At 46.2% G+C, this 17,982-nt stretch overlaps 1 protein-coding gene across 4 annotated transcripts in view; it reads right to left on the bottom strand.

Annotated features, from left to right (window-relative positions):
• Positions 1 to 691: 691 nt before the first annotated feature.
• NFKB1 (nuclear factor kappa B subunit 1) overlaps positions 692 to 17,982 on the bottom strand; it is a 119,988-nt gene continuing 102,697 nt past the window's right edge. For all 4 annotated transcript variants that reach the window (XM_032333025.1, XM_032333023.1, XM_032333024.1 and 1 more), the window contains 9 exons: positions 15,445 to 15,559; positions 10,299 to 10,500; positions 9,650 to 9,819; positions 9,207 to 9,309; positions 6,511 to 6,635; positions 4,910 to 4,976; positions 4,415 to 4,587; positions 3,540 to 3,720; positions 692 to 1,300 (listed from right to left, as the gene is read on the bottom strand). In XM_032333025.1, coding sequence (XP_032188916.1) covers positions 1,143 to 1,300; positions 3,540 to 3,720; positions 4,415 to 4,587; positions 4,910 to 4,976; positions 6,511 to 6,635; positions 9,207 to 9,309; positions 9,650 to 9,819; positions 10,299 to 10,500; positions 15,445 to 15,559 — 1,294 coding nt within the window. In that variant the 3' untranslated portion in view covers positions 692 to 1,142. The remainder of the gene's footprint in view (positions 1,301 to 3,539; positions 3,721 to 4,414; positions 4,588 to 4,909; positions 4,977 to 6,510; positions 6,636 to 9,206; positions 9,310 to 9,649; positions 9,820 to 10,298; positions 10,501 to 15,444; positions 15,560 to 17,982) is intronic.

Below are 17,982 nucleotides of genomic sequence, written 5' to 3'. Positions count from 1 at the left end.
ACGCTTTTCATGTCCCCTCTGCCTTGTTTCCAAGCCTCTGAGTGAAGAGCAGTCAGCCAAGCTTCCTGATGGAAGGCTGCTGGTTGCAGGCCCCCCTCCATGTGCTGAGACCACAGGACCTGAGGCAGCGCAGGGGCCCTGAGAGCATCCTGAGGGTTGCGGGGGCCCAGTGTCCCGCGAGGCGGTGGGAGGTGAAGTGACACAGCCAGAATGAAACGAGCCAAGCGAGGAGTCGACAAACTCAAAGCTTTCATCTCAGCTTAAAACACTGCTCTTTTGATCATTTTTGGGGGGTTCATTTCTGGGTCAAAAACTGGACTCTGAAGGGGTATGTGAATGTGATAACCGGGCTGTGGAATGATCCCGTGATTGTAAGGAATCATCTCAGAAAAGTATTTCTGAAGATCGAACAGAATGAGGTAACCAATTTGCTTTTCCTTTTATTATAAAAGTAAAATAAAAAATAGCATTTATAAATCCAACATATTTTCCTTTAAAGTATTTGATCTAAAAAACATATTTACAATAGCAAAATGCAGAAAAAGGGGGTAAAGACCATTTGCAGCACTGATTGTAACTGTGTTTACATATTGACATTATATGTTGACATTATATATTGACATTATATGTTCTGTTTTCAAATCACATAGATAACCACATTGGAAAAGCAATAAAGCCTTTTTTTTAAAAAAATTATACACCAGGTAACTTTCATTTAAAAATATCCCTTTTCATAATCCTTAATCTGAATGCATGACAGTGCTGTGGACGGCCAGAGAGAACACCAGGTGGGGACTGGGTCACCTTTTAATGCCAGCGGGAACGCGGGGGTGTGGGGGCAGCAGCAGTGACAACGGGAAGCAGCTGGGAAAGCTCACTAAGCCGGCCTGCCCACAGGGAGGCGGCAGGCCAGCCAGGCATGGTGACTGCTCAGGACTGTGTGTTCGTGGACTGGACTAGTAACATTCCCGTGAGAACCGAGAAAGGAAGCCAACTGCAAAAGGCCTTGAGTGAAATTCCGAGAGACGGAGGCAGGCTGCTTTTCCTCTGAGCACCCGTGGATGCACTTCGCCTTCCTTCTTTTGGACAAGGGTGGAATTTCAAAGCTTTGGTTTACACGGTGTTGGGGAACTGCCAGCAGGCTAGATTTTGCCCTCTATGGGTCCTTCCTGCCCGTACTCATGGGGCACTTTGTTAAGAGTCAGCAAGGAGCTGCTGCTGGTCAGAGACTCTGTAAAGCTGAGTTTGCGGAAGGACGTCTCCACGCCGCTGTCACAGATGCTGTCGTCTCGGACCTCGTCTGGGGGAAGAAGCACAGAGTCACTGGGGCACAGCTGGGGAGAGGGCAGAGCCTTGGCTCTCCTACACCTTTTAGCCTCGGCAGGCTCAGAGTCTGGGTCTAAGAGGCTCGTGGGCAGCTCCTGTCTATCCGCTTCCACAGGCCGCCTGCCTGTCACTCCTGCCACCCGCCTGTCGCTACTGCGCCCGGCGGCGGCTGACAAACAGAGAACCCCGGGCAACAGAAACACCGTGAAGACATCAAAATTAGGCAAATGTTTCCACATCTCTTTCTTACCATCACGTTTATCAGAATCCTTTCCGAATTCTCTTAACTCACAGTGGGCCTTCTTTTTCTTAGAAATCAGGTGTATTTTTCCAACCACTGTATTACCTATTTTCTAGCTGGGGAAATTGCTGAACCCAGGCAAAATAAATGTGTGACCGAAGTAGGAACTAAAAATGAGATATCTCTCTGGGCCTCACGTGCTATTAAATGCTACTCATTGCTTCAAAAACATTCTCGTAGCAGAGAAAAGATAAGGTGATAATGAGGAAAAGGAGTCTGTGATGAACCAGTAGGTCACAATCTCCTTGTTGAGAAACGTCTTTCAAGATGGGAACAATGTGGAGTTATTGCCTATAGAGAGAAAGTGATCAGAGAAACAAAGTCTAATATACACAAATCAAAATGCTATCTTCTTGTATATTAAGTTCTGATATTAAAATAGTAAGACCTTAATGGCCGTGACACGCTGTTGTTTTTTTTACTAATTTGGTAGATTTATTGACTGATTTGATTTATTCGGTCACCCAATCTTTACTGGGTTTCTATTATGTGTAGGAGGTATTTTAAAAATAACTACAAGTCAGAGATCAAATCAGATTTTAAAGATATAAGTATTTTTCTATTTCTTTGTGTAGAAGGAGCATCAGGTCACGACATAGGAGATTAGGGCTATTTTGCTGGTGGACACTTTATTCCTTTCCAACGTGTGCAACATCTGTCCTTACTCTCCTAGAAGGGCCCCTGACAAGGTGACCCCTTGGGCTGACATTGAAGGGCAAGAAGGAGCCACTGGGTGAGGATCTTTGCAGGCAGGGGGTCCTGAGATGGGATCAGACTTGTGAGCAGAGGGCTTGGGGGACAGTGGGTGCAGGGAAGTGGGGCAGGAGGAAAGGCATATGGAAGGGTTTGCGAGAGACAATGGATAAGTGACACTGCCTTTGTTACCTCTCTCTCTTCAAAGGCTTGAACAGTGCTAGACACACAGGATGTGCTCATTAAAGATTTGGTGAGTGGATAAGTGAACTGGAAGGTATACAACAGGTACAACCATAGCAGTACTTTCTAAAAAGACTCTTGTTGCCTGAGTGGACTGAAGGAAGAGGGGCAGACCGGAAGCAGGGAGACTGACCAGGAGCTGCTGCAGGAACTGAGGCAAGAAATGAAGGTGGATGGACAAGGGAGGCTGTCCCAGAGGAGGGGCTGGGGGCTGCGTGTGTTCTGGCTGCGAGCAGCAGATGTTCACAGCTGAGTCTGGGATCTTTGTCCTAACCTCCTGGAGGATGGAGGAGCTTCTGCCTGACATGGCCAACTGTTGGTCTTTCAGGGATGAGGGAATTCTAGCTGCTGCCATGTTCTCGGTGGGAACTGACAGAGGGAGGGTCCAAAGAGAGAAAGCACGAGTGGTTGTTGAGAGAGTTCGAGAATACATTTGCAGGGAAACAAAGGGCTGCTGGGAGTCTGTTCTGGGATGTGTTTCAGGTGCGGGACAGAGGATCAGTGCTGGGGGCCGGGAGGAGGCGCGGGGAGAAGGTGAAGCCACTTCTGGGCTGGACGGGAGGAGCCGAGGGTGCTGTGGTGGGAACTGCGGTGTCATCTACATTCTGGGGCCAGCCCTGGCTCTACAGGTCCTGCTCTGTTAGTTCCTTTCTCTCCTTTACACTTAAGAAGTGAGAGAGACACTATTTGCCTTAAGTAGCCACATCATTGTTTTTAGTATTTATTTTACTATTCACTACGTAGTATTTACTACGAATCCAAGTGACTCACGGGTCAATGGGACTGCTCCTGGGGACCGCACCCTGCCTGACCATCAGCATCAGGAGAGGCACAGAAGGCAGAACCCGTGAGCTGTGGAGGGAGATGGACACACGGGACAGGGTCCTCAGGGGACGACAGCCACAGCTCAAGACATGGAGGACACAGCCTGGGGAGCAGGAGGTTATCTCCGCTGCTTGTTCTGTTTTTCCCTTACCTACTGGCGACCTCGTGGAGGCAGGTGAGAGGGGCAGCGAGAGGGTCTGAGGCGTCGCCTTCCCGGGGCCGGGGACTACGGTTGCTGGGGTGCAGAAGGCTGCCTGGATCACTTCGATGGCTTCGGTATAGCCCATCTGTCTCAGGGCCTCCACCAGCTCTCTTATTGTGCCCCCGGAGACCTGCGAGAAAGACAGGCAGCGTGTGTTCCTGAGCAGGGAGCCAGGACCAAGCAGACAGGCCATCCCCACGACACCCGCCCCGCTCTGCCCCTGCGAGCGCCCAGTGGCCTGCAGGGCTGGGCGCGCAGATGGCCACGGAGACGCGCGGCCTTCATGTCGGGCTTCTTGTGTCAGCGCAGAGACCTCTCAGGAAATCACAGAGAAGCGGCTTCCAGTAAGCCCGGAGGACAGAGAAGGAGAGAAGTGCTGAGGCGGTGAAACTCTGCCTGCCATGAAGGTCACGCGGTATCCCTGTTGGGGTTGAGGCTCTGAAAACCACCGAGAAACCAGAGCCACAAAGGAAATTCTCAGTAGACCAATGATTTTACCTCACAGAAAGCTGCCTCTGGGTCCTGACTGGGGACCACGGCATGCTCTTGGGGATGGGAAGATAATGCATGTGGATCACAGTCTATCATGGTGGTTCAGGCGGTCAAAGTTCTGTGACAACCCTGACCTTCTACCTAGGATTTCTGCAGGAAATCTCAAGATATCTGAAAACTGCCTTCTTACAAAGGTGGGTTTCCGCCCTGGTCGGGGTCACTCTCCCAGGACACAGTAATGACTGACTTTCCGCCTCCTTGGGAGGGGACCATGGCCAGGTCAGTGATGTTAACAGACAAGAGTCAAGTGCAAGGGTGAGGTGATGGGTTACCTCATAGTTGTCCATCAGAGTTTTAGAAGGAGCAGGACTCAGCCGGAAGGCATTATTTAGTATCCCCAGACCTAACTTCTGTGCCAGAGTCGCCCAGTTTTTATCTGGATCAGGGATTTCTAGCAACTTGTAGAGCTGCAGCTTTGCATCCTCAGTCAGCTGTTTCATGTCTCCTGAAAGAATGAAGAAGAAACACAGCTGTGCTAAGCGCCCAGAGACACTCTGGAGGGACTGAGCACGGCCCCCTCGCTGCTGCCCTTGGCTCCCAGTGGGAGCCAGGAAGCTGCTTTTCCTTGAGCAGGCAGCAGCCCAGCCAAGTAAGGGCAGTATGCATGTTTTAGCAGATCACAGCCGGACAGGCTCCTTTGCATACATCCAAGGAGCTTTTGATTCTGGAATAAGCCACCGAGCCTTTCATAGCACAGCCTGGCCAATGCTGCTTCTCTCTCAGCCCTTTTAATGACTGTGTGGAGGGAATACCGGTTAAGAGCTCACCTTGCGCAAGTAAATCATCAGATGTAAACTCTGGCTCATAGGGTTTCCCATTTAATATATCAAACACCTGTTGGGGAGAAAACCGTGGAGAAACATTACACATTAAAGGGACCAGGATGGAGTCAGTTGCTTTGTAATAAACTCACTGTGTCCTCCTGATGAGGGCCTAGTACCCTAAAGGTGGAAGAATGGGAAGGAGTCGGTCCCATGACCCTCAAAGTTAGGACAATGCCTTTTGGACAAAGAAAAGCCCTGGGGGCTCTGGGGCCAGGAGGCGGGGCTCTATAGGGGCTTCTGAGGTGGATAGGAAGGCCCAAGCCAACCTTGCAGAGAGCTGGCACCACAGTACTTTTAAAGGACAAAGCCAGAACAGTCCAGTGGCACCTGGGTGGCTCAGTGGTTAAAGCGGTTGCCCTTGGCTTGGGTTATGATCCTGGGGTCCTGAGATCGAGACCCCATTGGGCTCCCTGCTCTGTGAGTAGCCTGCTTTTCCCTCTCCCACTGTTCTCCAGAACAGTCCAGGCCACCAGATCGGCCATGTGTTGGTGGGAGACTTGTCAGTAAGTGAAGTATGTCTGAGAGCCCGGAGGAGGACTGGGCTTAAGCAGAGCCGGAAGCTGGGCCTCCTCGCTGCCCCCTCCTCCCTCAGGGAAGGCGTCTGGAACGAAGTCTATAGATGGGCTCAGACTGGGGTATAGTAATGCTCACAAAGCTGGATATTCTCTTCCAGCACCAGCTGCATTTTAAATTGAGGGGACAGAAAAGTCTTAGGTTAAAAGGAAAAACACAATTCCGTAGCTATGGAGACCTCTCTCTGTGCTCTGCAGTCACTCCGGGCTCGCTGACTTTGGTAAGGACAACATGGGGTCACTAAAGTGGGTTATCTTTGTGTGTTCTGTGGTGAGGCTTCTGGGAAAGCCAGGTGCTCAGCATTAAAGGGAACCGTGTGGTCTCTGCCAGGGTCACTCAGCTCAACACCACGAGCCTCAAAGAGGCAAACAAGCAGTTTTTGGATGTGGAGCAGCGCTTGGCCCTAAGAAAGTCGATTTTGTTGTGTCAGAGATGTGTCTGATGCCCGTGTCCTCCCCCTGGCTCTTCTTCCTGGCCCATAAAGACTTACTCACTGCTTTTCACCCTCAGATCTCAGGTCACTGGAGTTTGGAGGAAGAGTTTAAGTCTCTTTACTATGTTTATAGTTATTAAAATCCTCAGAAGAATCCCTGGGTTCTTTTTATGAAAAGAAATCACTTAGCAAAATTCTAAGCAAACCGCAACATTCCTCCTAGCGTCAGAAATGGAGATGGGAACCATTCTGGTGTGAGCTCAGAACGGGAAACTCTTGCATGAATTTTGTGTTTTCTCTTGCGGAACCCTCTCTCACAATTTAACCGTGATCTGATTAGGCTCACACTTTCACACTCATAACTCTGCTGACCTAGATCTTTCATGGGTAGGCTTTTCAAGATAAGTATGTCTCTTGACAAACAGACTTTCTTAAAAATAAAAGGATTGTGCTTTGGGGAGAAGACCATCTGTTCTTATACTCCCGAATCATTAGCTCCCTCCGGAGCTGCCGCCACACAGACAGGAACCACACTCACCTGCCAGTTGGTGGCCATGTCTAGAGGTGTGGTTCCAGGCACGACTCCTTCATCCTCTCCATCTTTTTCCCAGGAGTCATCCAGGTCATAGAGAGGCTCAAAGTTCTGCACCAGGGGATCTGCGCCTGTTAAGTTACACAGCACAATAAGCCCCGATCTTATCGACTCTGAAATGCCTGCAGAGGTCACATTTCCAAAGGTAAAGCACAATAGCTACTTGAGGCAATTACCGGGATGATTTTTAATACAGGAAACATGCTTCTACCGAACTATTCAGAGATCCTCTTTCAAATTCTAATTTATTTTGACTGTAAAGATGTCTGATGATACCCTATACAACCAAGGACATTTTCAAAGACAAAAGACTTAGAAGTACCCTGACCCTCACATTTAACTCTTTAGGACAGTTTTCAACTGAATGAGGCACCTTTAAGCTGAGGAGTAACGGCAGCGATTTATAAGGGCTGGGCTGCCTCCTCAGGATTCAGGACCTAATTTAACGTTCCAGTTCGTGCCCACCACTGCACATGTCTCAGGCTATTCTCTTACTTGCTCAAAAGAGCAAACTTTACTGTATCCCTATACAGCCAATCCTTAAACGGACAAACACCACAAAAACATTCTCCTACGATGTCTAGTTATTGATCTTGGAAAAATGCAGTCTGTTTCTTAATGTGCAGCAAAAAAACACCAAAAGTCACTCAGAGATTAGAGCTAGTTACCTCTTAGAGGCTTAGAAACTATTTTTATGAGAGCATTTAGTCAGCTGTCTAACGAACAGTAGTCAGTTCAGTAAACCCTTCTGGGAAGAACCTGTTTTTATCTTGCTGGGCGATCATTTGCTTTGTGCCAACTTCAATAATAGGAGAGGGCCAAATGAGAGTCAGGGAAGGATCTTCGTGCTGTTTCTTACTTCAACCTTCCAGCCCTCACCTGATCCAGAAGGCAGGGAGGGCCATCTGACCACGGAAAACACAAGAAAAACTAAGAGGAATGATGTATGGGCTGATGAATGCTGGAGGAGCTGAGCTCGGGTCCTGAAGTGACCTTCGGCATGACCGGGAGCTCAGCACTAGGTTTTTCATCCGAGTACCTTCATTTACTATTTTTGTACTCTGTTTTCACTACTCCTTTCATGGGGTATTAAGAATTTAAGAGAAAGTGTTTTTGAAAGGGTTATAGGTTTTTGTCTGAAATCATTTCTTTAAAAGATTATTTATTTATTTATTTGACACAGAGAGAGAGAGAGAGAGATCACAAGTAGGCAGAGCGATAGGCAGAGAGAGACAGGAGGAAGCAGGCTCCCTAGCGAGCAGAGAGCCCGGTGTGGGGCTCGATCTCAGGACCCTGGGATCATGACCTGAGCCGAAGGCAGAGGCTTAACCCACTGAGCCACCCAGGTGCCCCCTGAAGGCATTTCTTAACTGGAGCACTGGGTGTGGTGCAAAAATAATGAATACTGTTATGTTGAAAATAAAAAATAAATTTAAAAAGAAGGTAAAAAAAAAACACTTTACATCAACAAAGTTATGCGATAATCACAAATTACTAAATGGAATGAATATTCATTGAAAAAAAAAATAACCAGGGACATCCCAAACTATTCACACATACTGCAATCAGAGTCTCTTGTTCAAGAGAAAGGTTGACTTGACCGAAATGAAGAAAAGAGAAGGTTACTGTTTATTTGGACATGACTTAATTCGCTTAGAAATATGTGGGGCTCCCAAAGAAAAAGTCTGTATATCATCCTGGGCTAAGTTTTTAAAGAGGTATTAACTCGTTGTGTTTTCTTGAACTTATGAAGCATCTGCTTTCTAAAAAGGTTCTAATAAGATCTGTAGTAAATCGGATAGCTCAAGGTTTGCGAGACTACTCCCATTAAACATTTGTTGAGGTTCTAAGTATGGAAGGCAAGAGAGATTCAGGGGTGAGCAGGAGTAATTACTATACCTCACAGGACTAAAGAATTAAATGGAATGACACCTAAAAATCCTTGAGCAGAGCAGGGGAGAGAAATAGGAGAGAGAATGGAGTCTGGAAGCTCAGATGGATGAGATGTGAGTCATAGCTGTGCCCTTCCTAGGACCCCAGGACAGGGTCCCACAGGTTTCTTCAGTCTGTTTCCTCTGCTGTGAGATGGGGAAAAAAAATGATGATACTTAACTCTAGGGGTTATTGCAGATTAAATGAGACAGTGCATCTGGCAGGCCTAGCACACTGCCTGACACATAGCAGCTAGCAATTTCTAGGGCCTCACAAAAAACCATTTGTTTTTTCCTGTTATTTCAACTTCTAAGGGACCTCTCTTGCCCACGGAAATTCCAAAATGTCTTCTATCAATCAGCTTTTTTTACCTGGAGATTTCTGACACGATGTGAGGCTGGCATTGCTCAGAGTTCTTTAAGGGATCAAGTTCAACCTTAAGAAGATCTCCTGTCATGGGAGTCAACCTAAATCACTAACACCCAAAACAAACCAATGAACCAGAGAGAAAGGACTGACACACGCATCGGGATGGAGCTCAGGATTACAAGTCCTGCCAGCGCCATTCCAGCCATGGACGTGTGATTTTTATTTACTCGTGCCTTCCAGCAATAGCTCCGTGGCTTAAAGGAGCAGCTGGGGCTGTGCGCCTGGAGTTGGGTTTGCATTCCTGATAGAGCTTTCCAGCCCGACCTGCCAGGCCGTCTTACCTGCTGCCTTGAGAAGAGCTGCCAGCCTGGTGGACCCTCTCCCGGCTGCTATGTGCAGAGCTGTCGTCCCATCATAGGTGGTACTGTCTACGTGGGCCTCGCCCTGAAATCCAGCCCACACAGGAAGGAGTTAGTGGAAGGTTCTTGTACCCTCCAGTCCCTACTGTCTCCTGTCAGCATGACTCCTGGGTCCTATACCAGATCCTATAACTAGCCCAGCGGCTATCTGGGATGCTCTCCGCCACTTCAGAAATCCCCAATTGGAGAGAAGGGGCCGGCGGTGTCAGGACAGCCCAAAGCTGACCACCCCGGAGCCTTGAGGAGCTCTGGAATAAATCGAGTCGGCTGCAGGGAGAAAGACGTCTCTGACGTCCGTCCTTGAAAAGATGGTCCTAACGCCCTCTGGGGAATGTAACGCGACGGCAAAGAGGCATGTCCGTCACCTCCAGGAGCAGGCAGCCGGCCAGGGAGATGTTGTCCCGCTCCACGGCCAAGTGCAGCGCCGTGCGCCCAGACTTCCGCTCCTGGGCGTTGACGTCGGCACCGGCGGCCACCAGCAGCAGCAGACACGGCAGGCTGTTGCTCATCACGGCTATGTGAATGGCGTTGAGACCTGCGGCCCAAGCACAGGGACAGTCATGGAGCTGGGAGGCTGCTCGCAGGACAGCAAAACTGGACCCTAGGGAGGGAATGCTGTCGAGTCCCTGCACACCTAGCGTCTGCTCCAGAGAGCCTGGAAAGGTGCTGCAAGGCTGTTGTTCTTCAGGAAAACCCACGGTCTCCTCGCGTGTGCTCAGGAGACACTGAGGGCAAATAAACATTCTGTGGCTTAGTGACGCTTGATGCTTGCTACACCTTGAGGCCGGAGTTTGCTCAGTCCTCTGCTTTTTCCACCTACTAACAATTCCAAATCATCTTTAAAGAAATTAGTCACAGCGGGCAACAGGAAATTCTCATGAGAGATGACAGACTCCAGGGAAGTCGGGAAGCATTTTTGGGTGCAAATCAGAGAACACACATTTATCATGTAGCTAGCTACCAACTGTTTAGAAAGCAGCGAGAGGTCACCCATGACATCTGCTTGTCTCTTACCTTCCCCATTAGGGTGGTCCATCAGTAGTGCTGCCTTCTTGTGCTTGAGTAAAATACTGAGAATTTTATCTTGTCCTTCTTTGGCGGCTAGGTGCAAAACAGAGTTACCCAAGCGGTCCAGAAGACTCAGGTCGGCCCCGGCCCTCAGCAGGTCCTCCACCACAGCCTCTTGCTTGGTGATCACTGCCAAGTGCAAGGGTGTCTGGGAAGTGGAGAAGGGTCAGGAGACAAATGGGTCAGAGGCACACACTTGAAACCCCCTGGGTTTTGAACCTACTGGCTTGGTCGCTACCATTGCAAGAGGGTGGTGTCCTGCCTCGGGGTCACTGCCCGTTGCCAGATCAACTCTTGACCTCTGCAAACGAGTTATTCCCTGTTCCATGCCCTGTGAGAATGCAGTCTGTGCCGGACTGACACTGAGCCACGTGATAATTAAGGTTATTTTTATATCTACAATTCCTAATTGCTTTCTTGTCCCTCATTACAGCCTGCTGACTGCTGATATGTTAATTTTTCTATTAATAAATTTCTTTTCCTTGATTTTCTAGCAGAAATCTATCTTCAGCTGATAATTCTGCATATTAACAAGTCAAAGCAAGGCTGCAGTTTTACTTAAGAAGTGGAAATGAACTCATTACTCAACAGAAACCAATTCACAAAGGTGCTGTCATTCAATATTGACATGGAAAATGAGTTTGCTAAAATGAAAAATATTCTTCCATGGACCGGCTCCATGATGAGACCAACCAACAGAACTCTGGCACCCCCATTTTACAACAGGTGTCCAAGGATTCTAAACGTCTTAACAAGGACGAGAGACCCATCTCAGTTAAGAGGGCTCCGAGGAACAAGCAAGCTGACTTGCTGACACCTCACAGGTGCGTCCAGAGTCCATTTGATTACTCTGCCTGCAAGCCAGTGCCTCGGCAAATGCAAATGAGATATTTTGCAAACAGTGTTTTCAAAATGAGCAACAAAAACAGAATTGTGAAAGTATCTTTCAAAGAACTGAGGCCACTGACAAAAAAGTGATATGTTTTTATACAACTCAGTCTATTTCACAGGAGTCCCTGAAATCCAGTGTGTCTGGTGACAATTTGCCTACACTTTCTCTCTCGGCATGCGATTCCTAGTGACAGCAGCGACAACAGCAACGCCCCTGGTGAAGGATGACCACAGCCCAGGATGCAATGCAAGAAGTTCCCACAGCTTCAACTCACTCACAGTAATAACTGCACACAGCAGAAGCAAGGCAGGCTTTTGGGCCAAATTTCCATTCTTTCTTGTTTTTTTTTTTTTCATATTTTATATCCCTGCTTGAAACAGAATGGTGTCCTCAAAACTTTAGATACTGTAAGCCAAGAGCCTTCTTCTCAAGAAATAAATATGTAAAACAAAAAGGGTGCATGTATTAATAGGAAGCGCTACTTGGGGAGATGAAAAATGCAAGAGAATGAAATTGTAAAAAAGATCTGAAATTATAAAATATTATACCACTCAGAAATTAGTAATTATCTCTGTTTTTTTTTTTTTTTTAAAGATTTTACTTATTTATTTGACAGACAGAGATCACAAGTAGGCAGAGAGGCAGGCAGAGAGAGAGAAAGGGAAGCAGGCTCTCAGCCGAGCAGAGAGCCCGATGCGGGGCGGGGCTCGATCCCAGGACCCTGGGACATGACCTGAGCTGAAGGCAGATATAGGCGGCCCTATATCTGGTTTTAATATGATTTTTTTTCCACGTTATACAAATTCTGCTACCGTGAGTAAGAGAAGTTTTTTTTTGTTTTTGTTTTTTTAGCATAGTCCCACCAAAGGTTTTCTATGAAATTTCAGGCTTTATATCTTTAACCCCAGGATTATATAATGTAGTGTGGACTGTGTGTGAGAGTATCCTAAAATATCTATAATATTTCAAGTGTATATGTTTATGTAGCCAGTATCTGGAAAAATACTTACAAATGCAGTAGTTATATTTGGGAGTGAGTTTGGGGGACCTGTATAGTGCCAGGGAGGGCAACTTCTGATTTTCCAGTGTATTTCCTTATGTATGATCCGAAGAACCATTAACATATACTATATTGATAAAAGTTAAAAATAAAGAAGCAAAAACCCACATGCACAAAACCCCTCATTAATGTTTCATGGGAAGCTATGCAGATAAAACAATCCATATCAAACACACTGGAGGGGTGATCTGTGGTGGGGGGGAGAAGAAGAGGAGAGGGCTTGAAGGCAATTGATTTCAGAAATATCTTCAGAAGAATCCTAACTCTATGCACTGGGATTATTTTGAGTACATCTCTAGAAAGTGGGTGGGGAGAGAGATTTGATCATGACAGATGGTCACAGAAATGTACTAAGATTAGTGAATGGTATTTTGGGAGGTTGTCTAAGACAATTGCCAAATAATCCAAATTACTTAGAGAACTGCAAAATTCTTCCATCGAGAAGAGTTAACAGAGAGCCTTTACAAAGAGAAATGAGTCCAAATTTTAGCCTTTTCTAGTTCTCAAATCGAAGTCGCCACTGGGTGTATCTTTGAGATCTAGAAGCCATTACCAGGGGATCCTAGATTCCCTGTCCACGAAGGAGAGTGGTGCTAAGTTGGGGGAGAAATGGACCTGTGTTCTCCCCAGAGTCCCCAGATCAGAAGGCAAGACGTGTCAGAGGTGGTGGTTTCAAGGTGTTTGTGTCTAGCACACCAGAGAGTCTCAATATATGTAACCAAATGATACAGTAAGGAGGTCAGCCCATAATAAATCACGACTACTGATCCTGTTGTGCGGTGCCCTTTGCAGGGCCTATTTATAAACAGAAAAACAAGTAATTCCTTGAATCTGACCTACAGGCAGCGAAGTGAAGCAATCTTTGAAAGGAGGACCGAGAAGCGACAGAGTCCTGTTCGTTCCCAGTTTTATTTGTATGCTTGTGATGGTTGAGAGGAACAGTCGTAAAGACGGAGCAAATCAAGCTTTAAGGGCCAGATGACTCTCCAAATACCACCAACCCCCAAGATGGTATGAAAATCTGAAGACATTCTTTAAATGTCTACCTAAAATTAGACTTTGTCCTCATTACTTTATATTATGAGTCAGTGAAGAATCCCCAACTTCATTCTTCCGGCGACATAAAGCACCACCACCAGGGAAGGAGCCGAAAGCCTTACATCAAATGAGAGACTTATTTTCCTTATCAGGAAACGCCTATTCACACATAACAATCTAGTGAGAGCTACATGTAGACATTTTAGCTCTTTTGCCTCGAGGAGATAAAAATGACTCACGGCACCTGCTTTAACAACTGAGAACTGGAACAGGTACTTTTACTGTGCAGTTAATTGCACACGACAGTCCGTATTTTTAGAGTGACAGGTATGCCCGGACCAGGCACCTAAGCACGCCGTCCGGGCCACCGAGGGCTGGGAAGTCACTCTGGGTGGAGTGAAGGAAAGGAGAAAATGGGAAAGCTAACAAGGAGCAAGACCAGGAGATTGGCACCAAAGCCAGGTGGGGTGGGGGCGAAGGTCTGGGACGGGAGAGCGCCCCTTTGGCCAGAGTGGCTGGGCCAGGTCTCAGACTCCCAATACCAGCCTCCAGGCTTTGGTTCTGCCAAGTGCAGTTTCAATTTCCTTTTCTCACCTAAAGTCTGCACGTGCCCATCAGGAAGCCTCACCGGGTCCCAGCTACCTTCTCTCTGCAACGTCTGAGACCTCTGTACCAGGGTTCCTCAGTTTGCTTCTGAACCCACTGAATTCCTGTTCAAACCCAACCCAAGCAAAATTCTTTTTTTTTTTTTTTCTGGTTTCCTTGATTTGTGCTGTCTTTCTGATTTTGAAAGACACTTTCTCCTCAACTGACCTTTTTTACTTTTCTGTGTTCTGATTTCAGCACCCTTTATTTGATACACACTTAATCTAGATATTGTCAAAATGTGTTTCAGCAGGCTTCAAAATTCTTACACATTATTGGGTTTCCAAACTTAATTTTTTTCAATTGTATTTATCTTGACAAAAATGACATATTTACTCCAGGTTCTCCCATACTGCATATCTGAAAGTTGCTATGAGCGTAGATCCAGAAGTTCTTATCACAAGAAAAAAAATTTGTAACTATAGGCGGTGATGGATGACAAACGTATTTTGGTGATCATTTTGCCATATATACAAATACCGAATTACTGTGTACCTTAAACTAATATAATGTTATATGTCAATTATATTTCAATTTAAAAAAGAAAAAAAGATGCTCAACACAACTCATCATCACGGAAAAGCAAATCAAAACCACAATGAGATATCACCTCACACCCGTCAGAACGGCTAAAATCAAAACCAGAAACAAGTGTTGACGAGGATGTGGAGAAAAAGTGATGGGAATGCGAAATGGTACAGCCACTGTGGAAAACAGTGCGGAGGTTCCTCAAAAAATTAAAAATAGAACTACCCTACAACCCAGTAATCCCACTACTAAGTAACTACCCCCAAAATACAAAAACACTGATTTAAAGGAATCTATGTACCCCTATGTTTATACCAGCATTATCTACAATAGTCAGACTATGGAAGCAGCCCAAGTGTCCATCGACAGATGAACAAAGAAGAAGTTACACACACACACACACAGAGGAATAATATTCAGTCATAAAAAAGAATGAAATCTTTACCACAACATGGATGGGGCTATAGAGTATAACACTAAGTGAAATAAGTCAGAGAAAGACAAATACCACATGATTTCATTCTTATGGGGAATTTAAGAAACAAAACAAACAAGCAAAGGGGGAAAAAGAGAGGGACAAAATACACTTACTGTAATGGAAAGAATAAAATAAATTTGAAAAAGAAAAAAAAAGAAAATGGATCAATTCTTTGACAGATTTCTAAAGTTTAAACTTTGCCTTCCCCCAGCAGGATGCAGAATTTTGTTGTGGAGTGATTTCTATTATACTCACAGACTAAAGGATCCTAAATCATAAGCAATATGCCCAAGTAACGGGCTTTTAGGATTTAACTTACAAAATACTGTATTTTTCTTACTGTTAACATTATTAGAAATAATATGTATACACACGCACACACACACACATGCACACACACATGTAAAGCATGTATTAACTGCATTTTTCTTCAGTTGGCATTTCTGCTTACCTGGTAGAGATCATTTCTCATATTGATAATGTCATCAGAAATCAAACCAGATGTGACTTCTAGTAGATCCCTCACAAGCTGAGCATGAAGATGGATGATTGCTAAGTGTAAGACACTGAAACAAAAACAGAGTGGCAGGAGTCAACTAAAGTGTTAGTGACCAAAAAAAAAAGAGATCCCCAATAAAGGACAGACTTGCAGACTGGACCTGGCTCACATACTTCCTCTTATTCAGCCCCCAAATGTCTTGAATCTCAAATGTCTTGAATCTGAGGTGGGAATGTTCTACTGTTACACTCATTTTCCATGTCTGCCTGGTCTCTGGGGGCATTTTGGTTTGATCCCTAGAGTTATAAATGTGCCTTGAGGCAGAGAAATCTAAGTTCAAATCCCAACTCTGCTTCCCTGCAATAGCCAAAGGCATTTTCTCCTCTAGCTTTCTGCTGGCTTCCTTTGACATATAGATCATGTATGTAAAATGCCCGGCACTAGGAACCGTTCAGGAGAATGTAGTTACCTCACCTAACCTTCCAGCCTCCTCCAAAATACAGTGTGTTGGCTTCTGAAAGATCTTCCTAGATCCCAGGAGGGAAGAATGGGGTCAGGCTTTTAACTACTGAGGGAAGACTCTTGAGGTAAACTTCTGAAGGAACCATGTGATTTTATTTCTCCCTGGCAAACATTCCCTCTGCCTGGAATGGTTCTGCTCCTCTTCTCTGCCTGGACAGTGCCTACTCCATCCTTCGTGTTCCAGCTCCAACCTTACCTCTTCTCCGAACTTCTGAAGCAGAGCACATGGTCAGTCTCCCCTCAAGTTTACTGCTTGGTTACGCAACTGTGGTTTGCTATGCGTCTTTCCCTCTCTCTGGCCTGTGGTCTCAGGGCCAGTCCTCCCTGGGTCAGCCTTACAGCCCTGGCACACAATTTAGGCACTAAATAAGGGTGACAGAATGAGACTGGGGGCTTAGGCTAATGAGGCTGAAAATATTGGCAGGAGCCAAGCATCAGTCCTAAGGACACAATTTTTTTTTTTTTTTGAAGATTTTATTTATTTATTTTACAGACAGAGATCACAAGTAGGCAGAGAGGCAGACAGAGAGAAAGGAGGAAGCAGGCTCCCTGCCGAGCAGAGAGCCCGATGCGGGGCTCGATCCCAGGACCCTGGGACCATGACCTGAGCCGAAGGCAGAGGCTTTAACCCACTGAGCCCCCCAGGCGCCCCAGGACACAATTTTTTAATTGTTAAAAATCTTACTACTAAAATTAACTTGAAATTCCTAAAAAAAGTGGTTACTATGGGTTTAGAGCTTCTATTTACCAGACCATGCTAAGCAGTTGACATATATGACCTTATTTATCAAAACAAGAAGCCCTATGAGGTAGGTAATATTATCCTCATTTTTCCAGTGACGAAATTGGGACTTGCAGGTAAAACAGAACTCAACCGATGCCACATAACTAGTGAGTGATGAAGCAGAGAGTCCAGCCCAAGTCCATCTGGCTCCAAAGCCACCTCTGAATCCCTTAAGCCCCCCTGGCGAAGGGGTATATGGGCGCTGCTCTGTAGAGCTGCTGATGAACCCTTAAGATAAGGAATACGCCAAAGAAAGGACAGATCTCGACGCAGAGCCTACTACAAGTATAGCGTGATGGCAGGACATCTGGGATTTGAGGACAGGCTAGATTTTCTCCAGTTGAAACATCTGAGGTGTCCTGTTCTTGAGGCCTCTTTCTTTGCAACAGCAAGTGCATTTTACTAAGGATTAACTTTGGCACAAGAGGGCCTAGAAAACAAACTCGTGACTTTGTTACTTGAGAGAGCAAATGAATGATGTCGAGGTTTCACTACTGTCTCTTGAAATGTGAGGCTGGAAGAAGGCTAGATTCTAAAATGGGCCCAAAGTCTGACGCAGACATGATGCACATATACCAAGAAAAAGGTCGTATTTCAAAACTCCTAAAAATTTCCATGTGCAGCTCAGCATTTCATCGCAGAAGCACATTCCCCCTCCCCCATAAATCCTCACACCCTCATGGGAATTTCCCCAATACCAGAAGTTCTTGTCTTTTCTTTATTGTACTTTCTGTGATGACTAATGACTCCAGGATTCAGATTACTAGCTGAGTGTGACAAATGCAATGAAAAGAAGAGCCCTGAGGTGTGAGGACCAACAGCTTTCCCTTGTCTAAATTCTCATGAGGCTTCCTCTTGGGTCTTCCCTCTCTGTCCTCCAGCTGGGGCAAACCCCAAGAGTCTGCTGGCAGGAGTACGTTTGGGGTCCCAGGAGGGGCCTCGAAGGATTCATGTTCCACTTGGGCAGGGAAGACCACCTCCTGGGTCCCCCTCTGTGTCCTTACCCATGCCTGCAACTTCCCCTCAATGCACCCATCAAACGCACGTGCCTCATATCTTCTCCACAGTCCTGCCCTCACAGACATGCAGTCCCTCGCTAGCTTCCACGTGCTCATCTTTCTTAGGCTCATCAACTCTGCATGCAGGTCTGTAAAAATGTCACTTGAAACCCTGTTCTATCTTGG

The sequence above is a fragment of the Mustela erminea genome, chromosome 2, assembly GCF_009829155.1.
Source record: "Mustela erminea isolate mMusErm1 chromosome 2, mMusErm1.Pri, whole genome shotgun sequence".
NCBI lineage: Eukaryota > Metazoa > Chordata > Mammalia > Carnivora > Mustelidae > Mustela > Mustela erminea.
The sequence above is the reverse complement of the archived record's forward strand: the minus strand, read 5'-3'. Positions and strand labels throughout refer to the sequence as shown.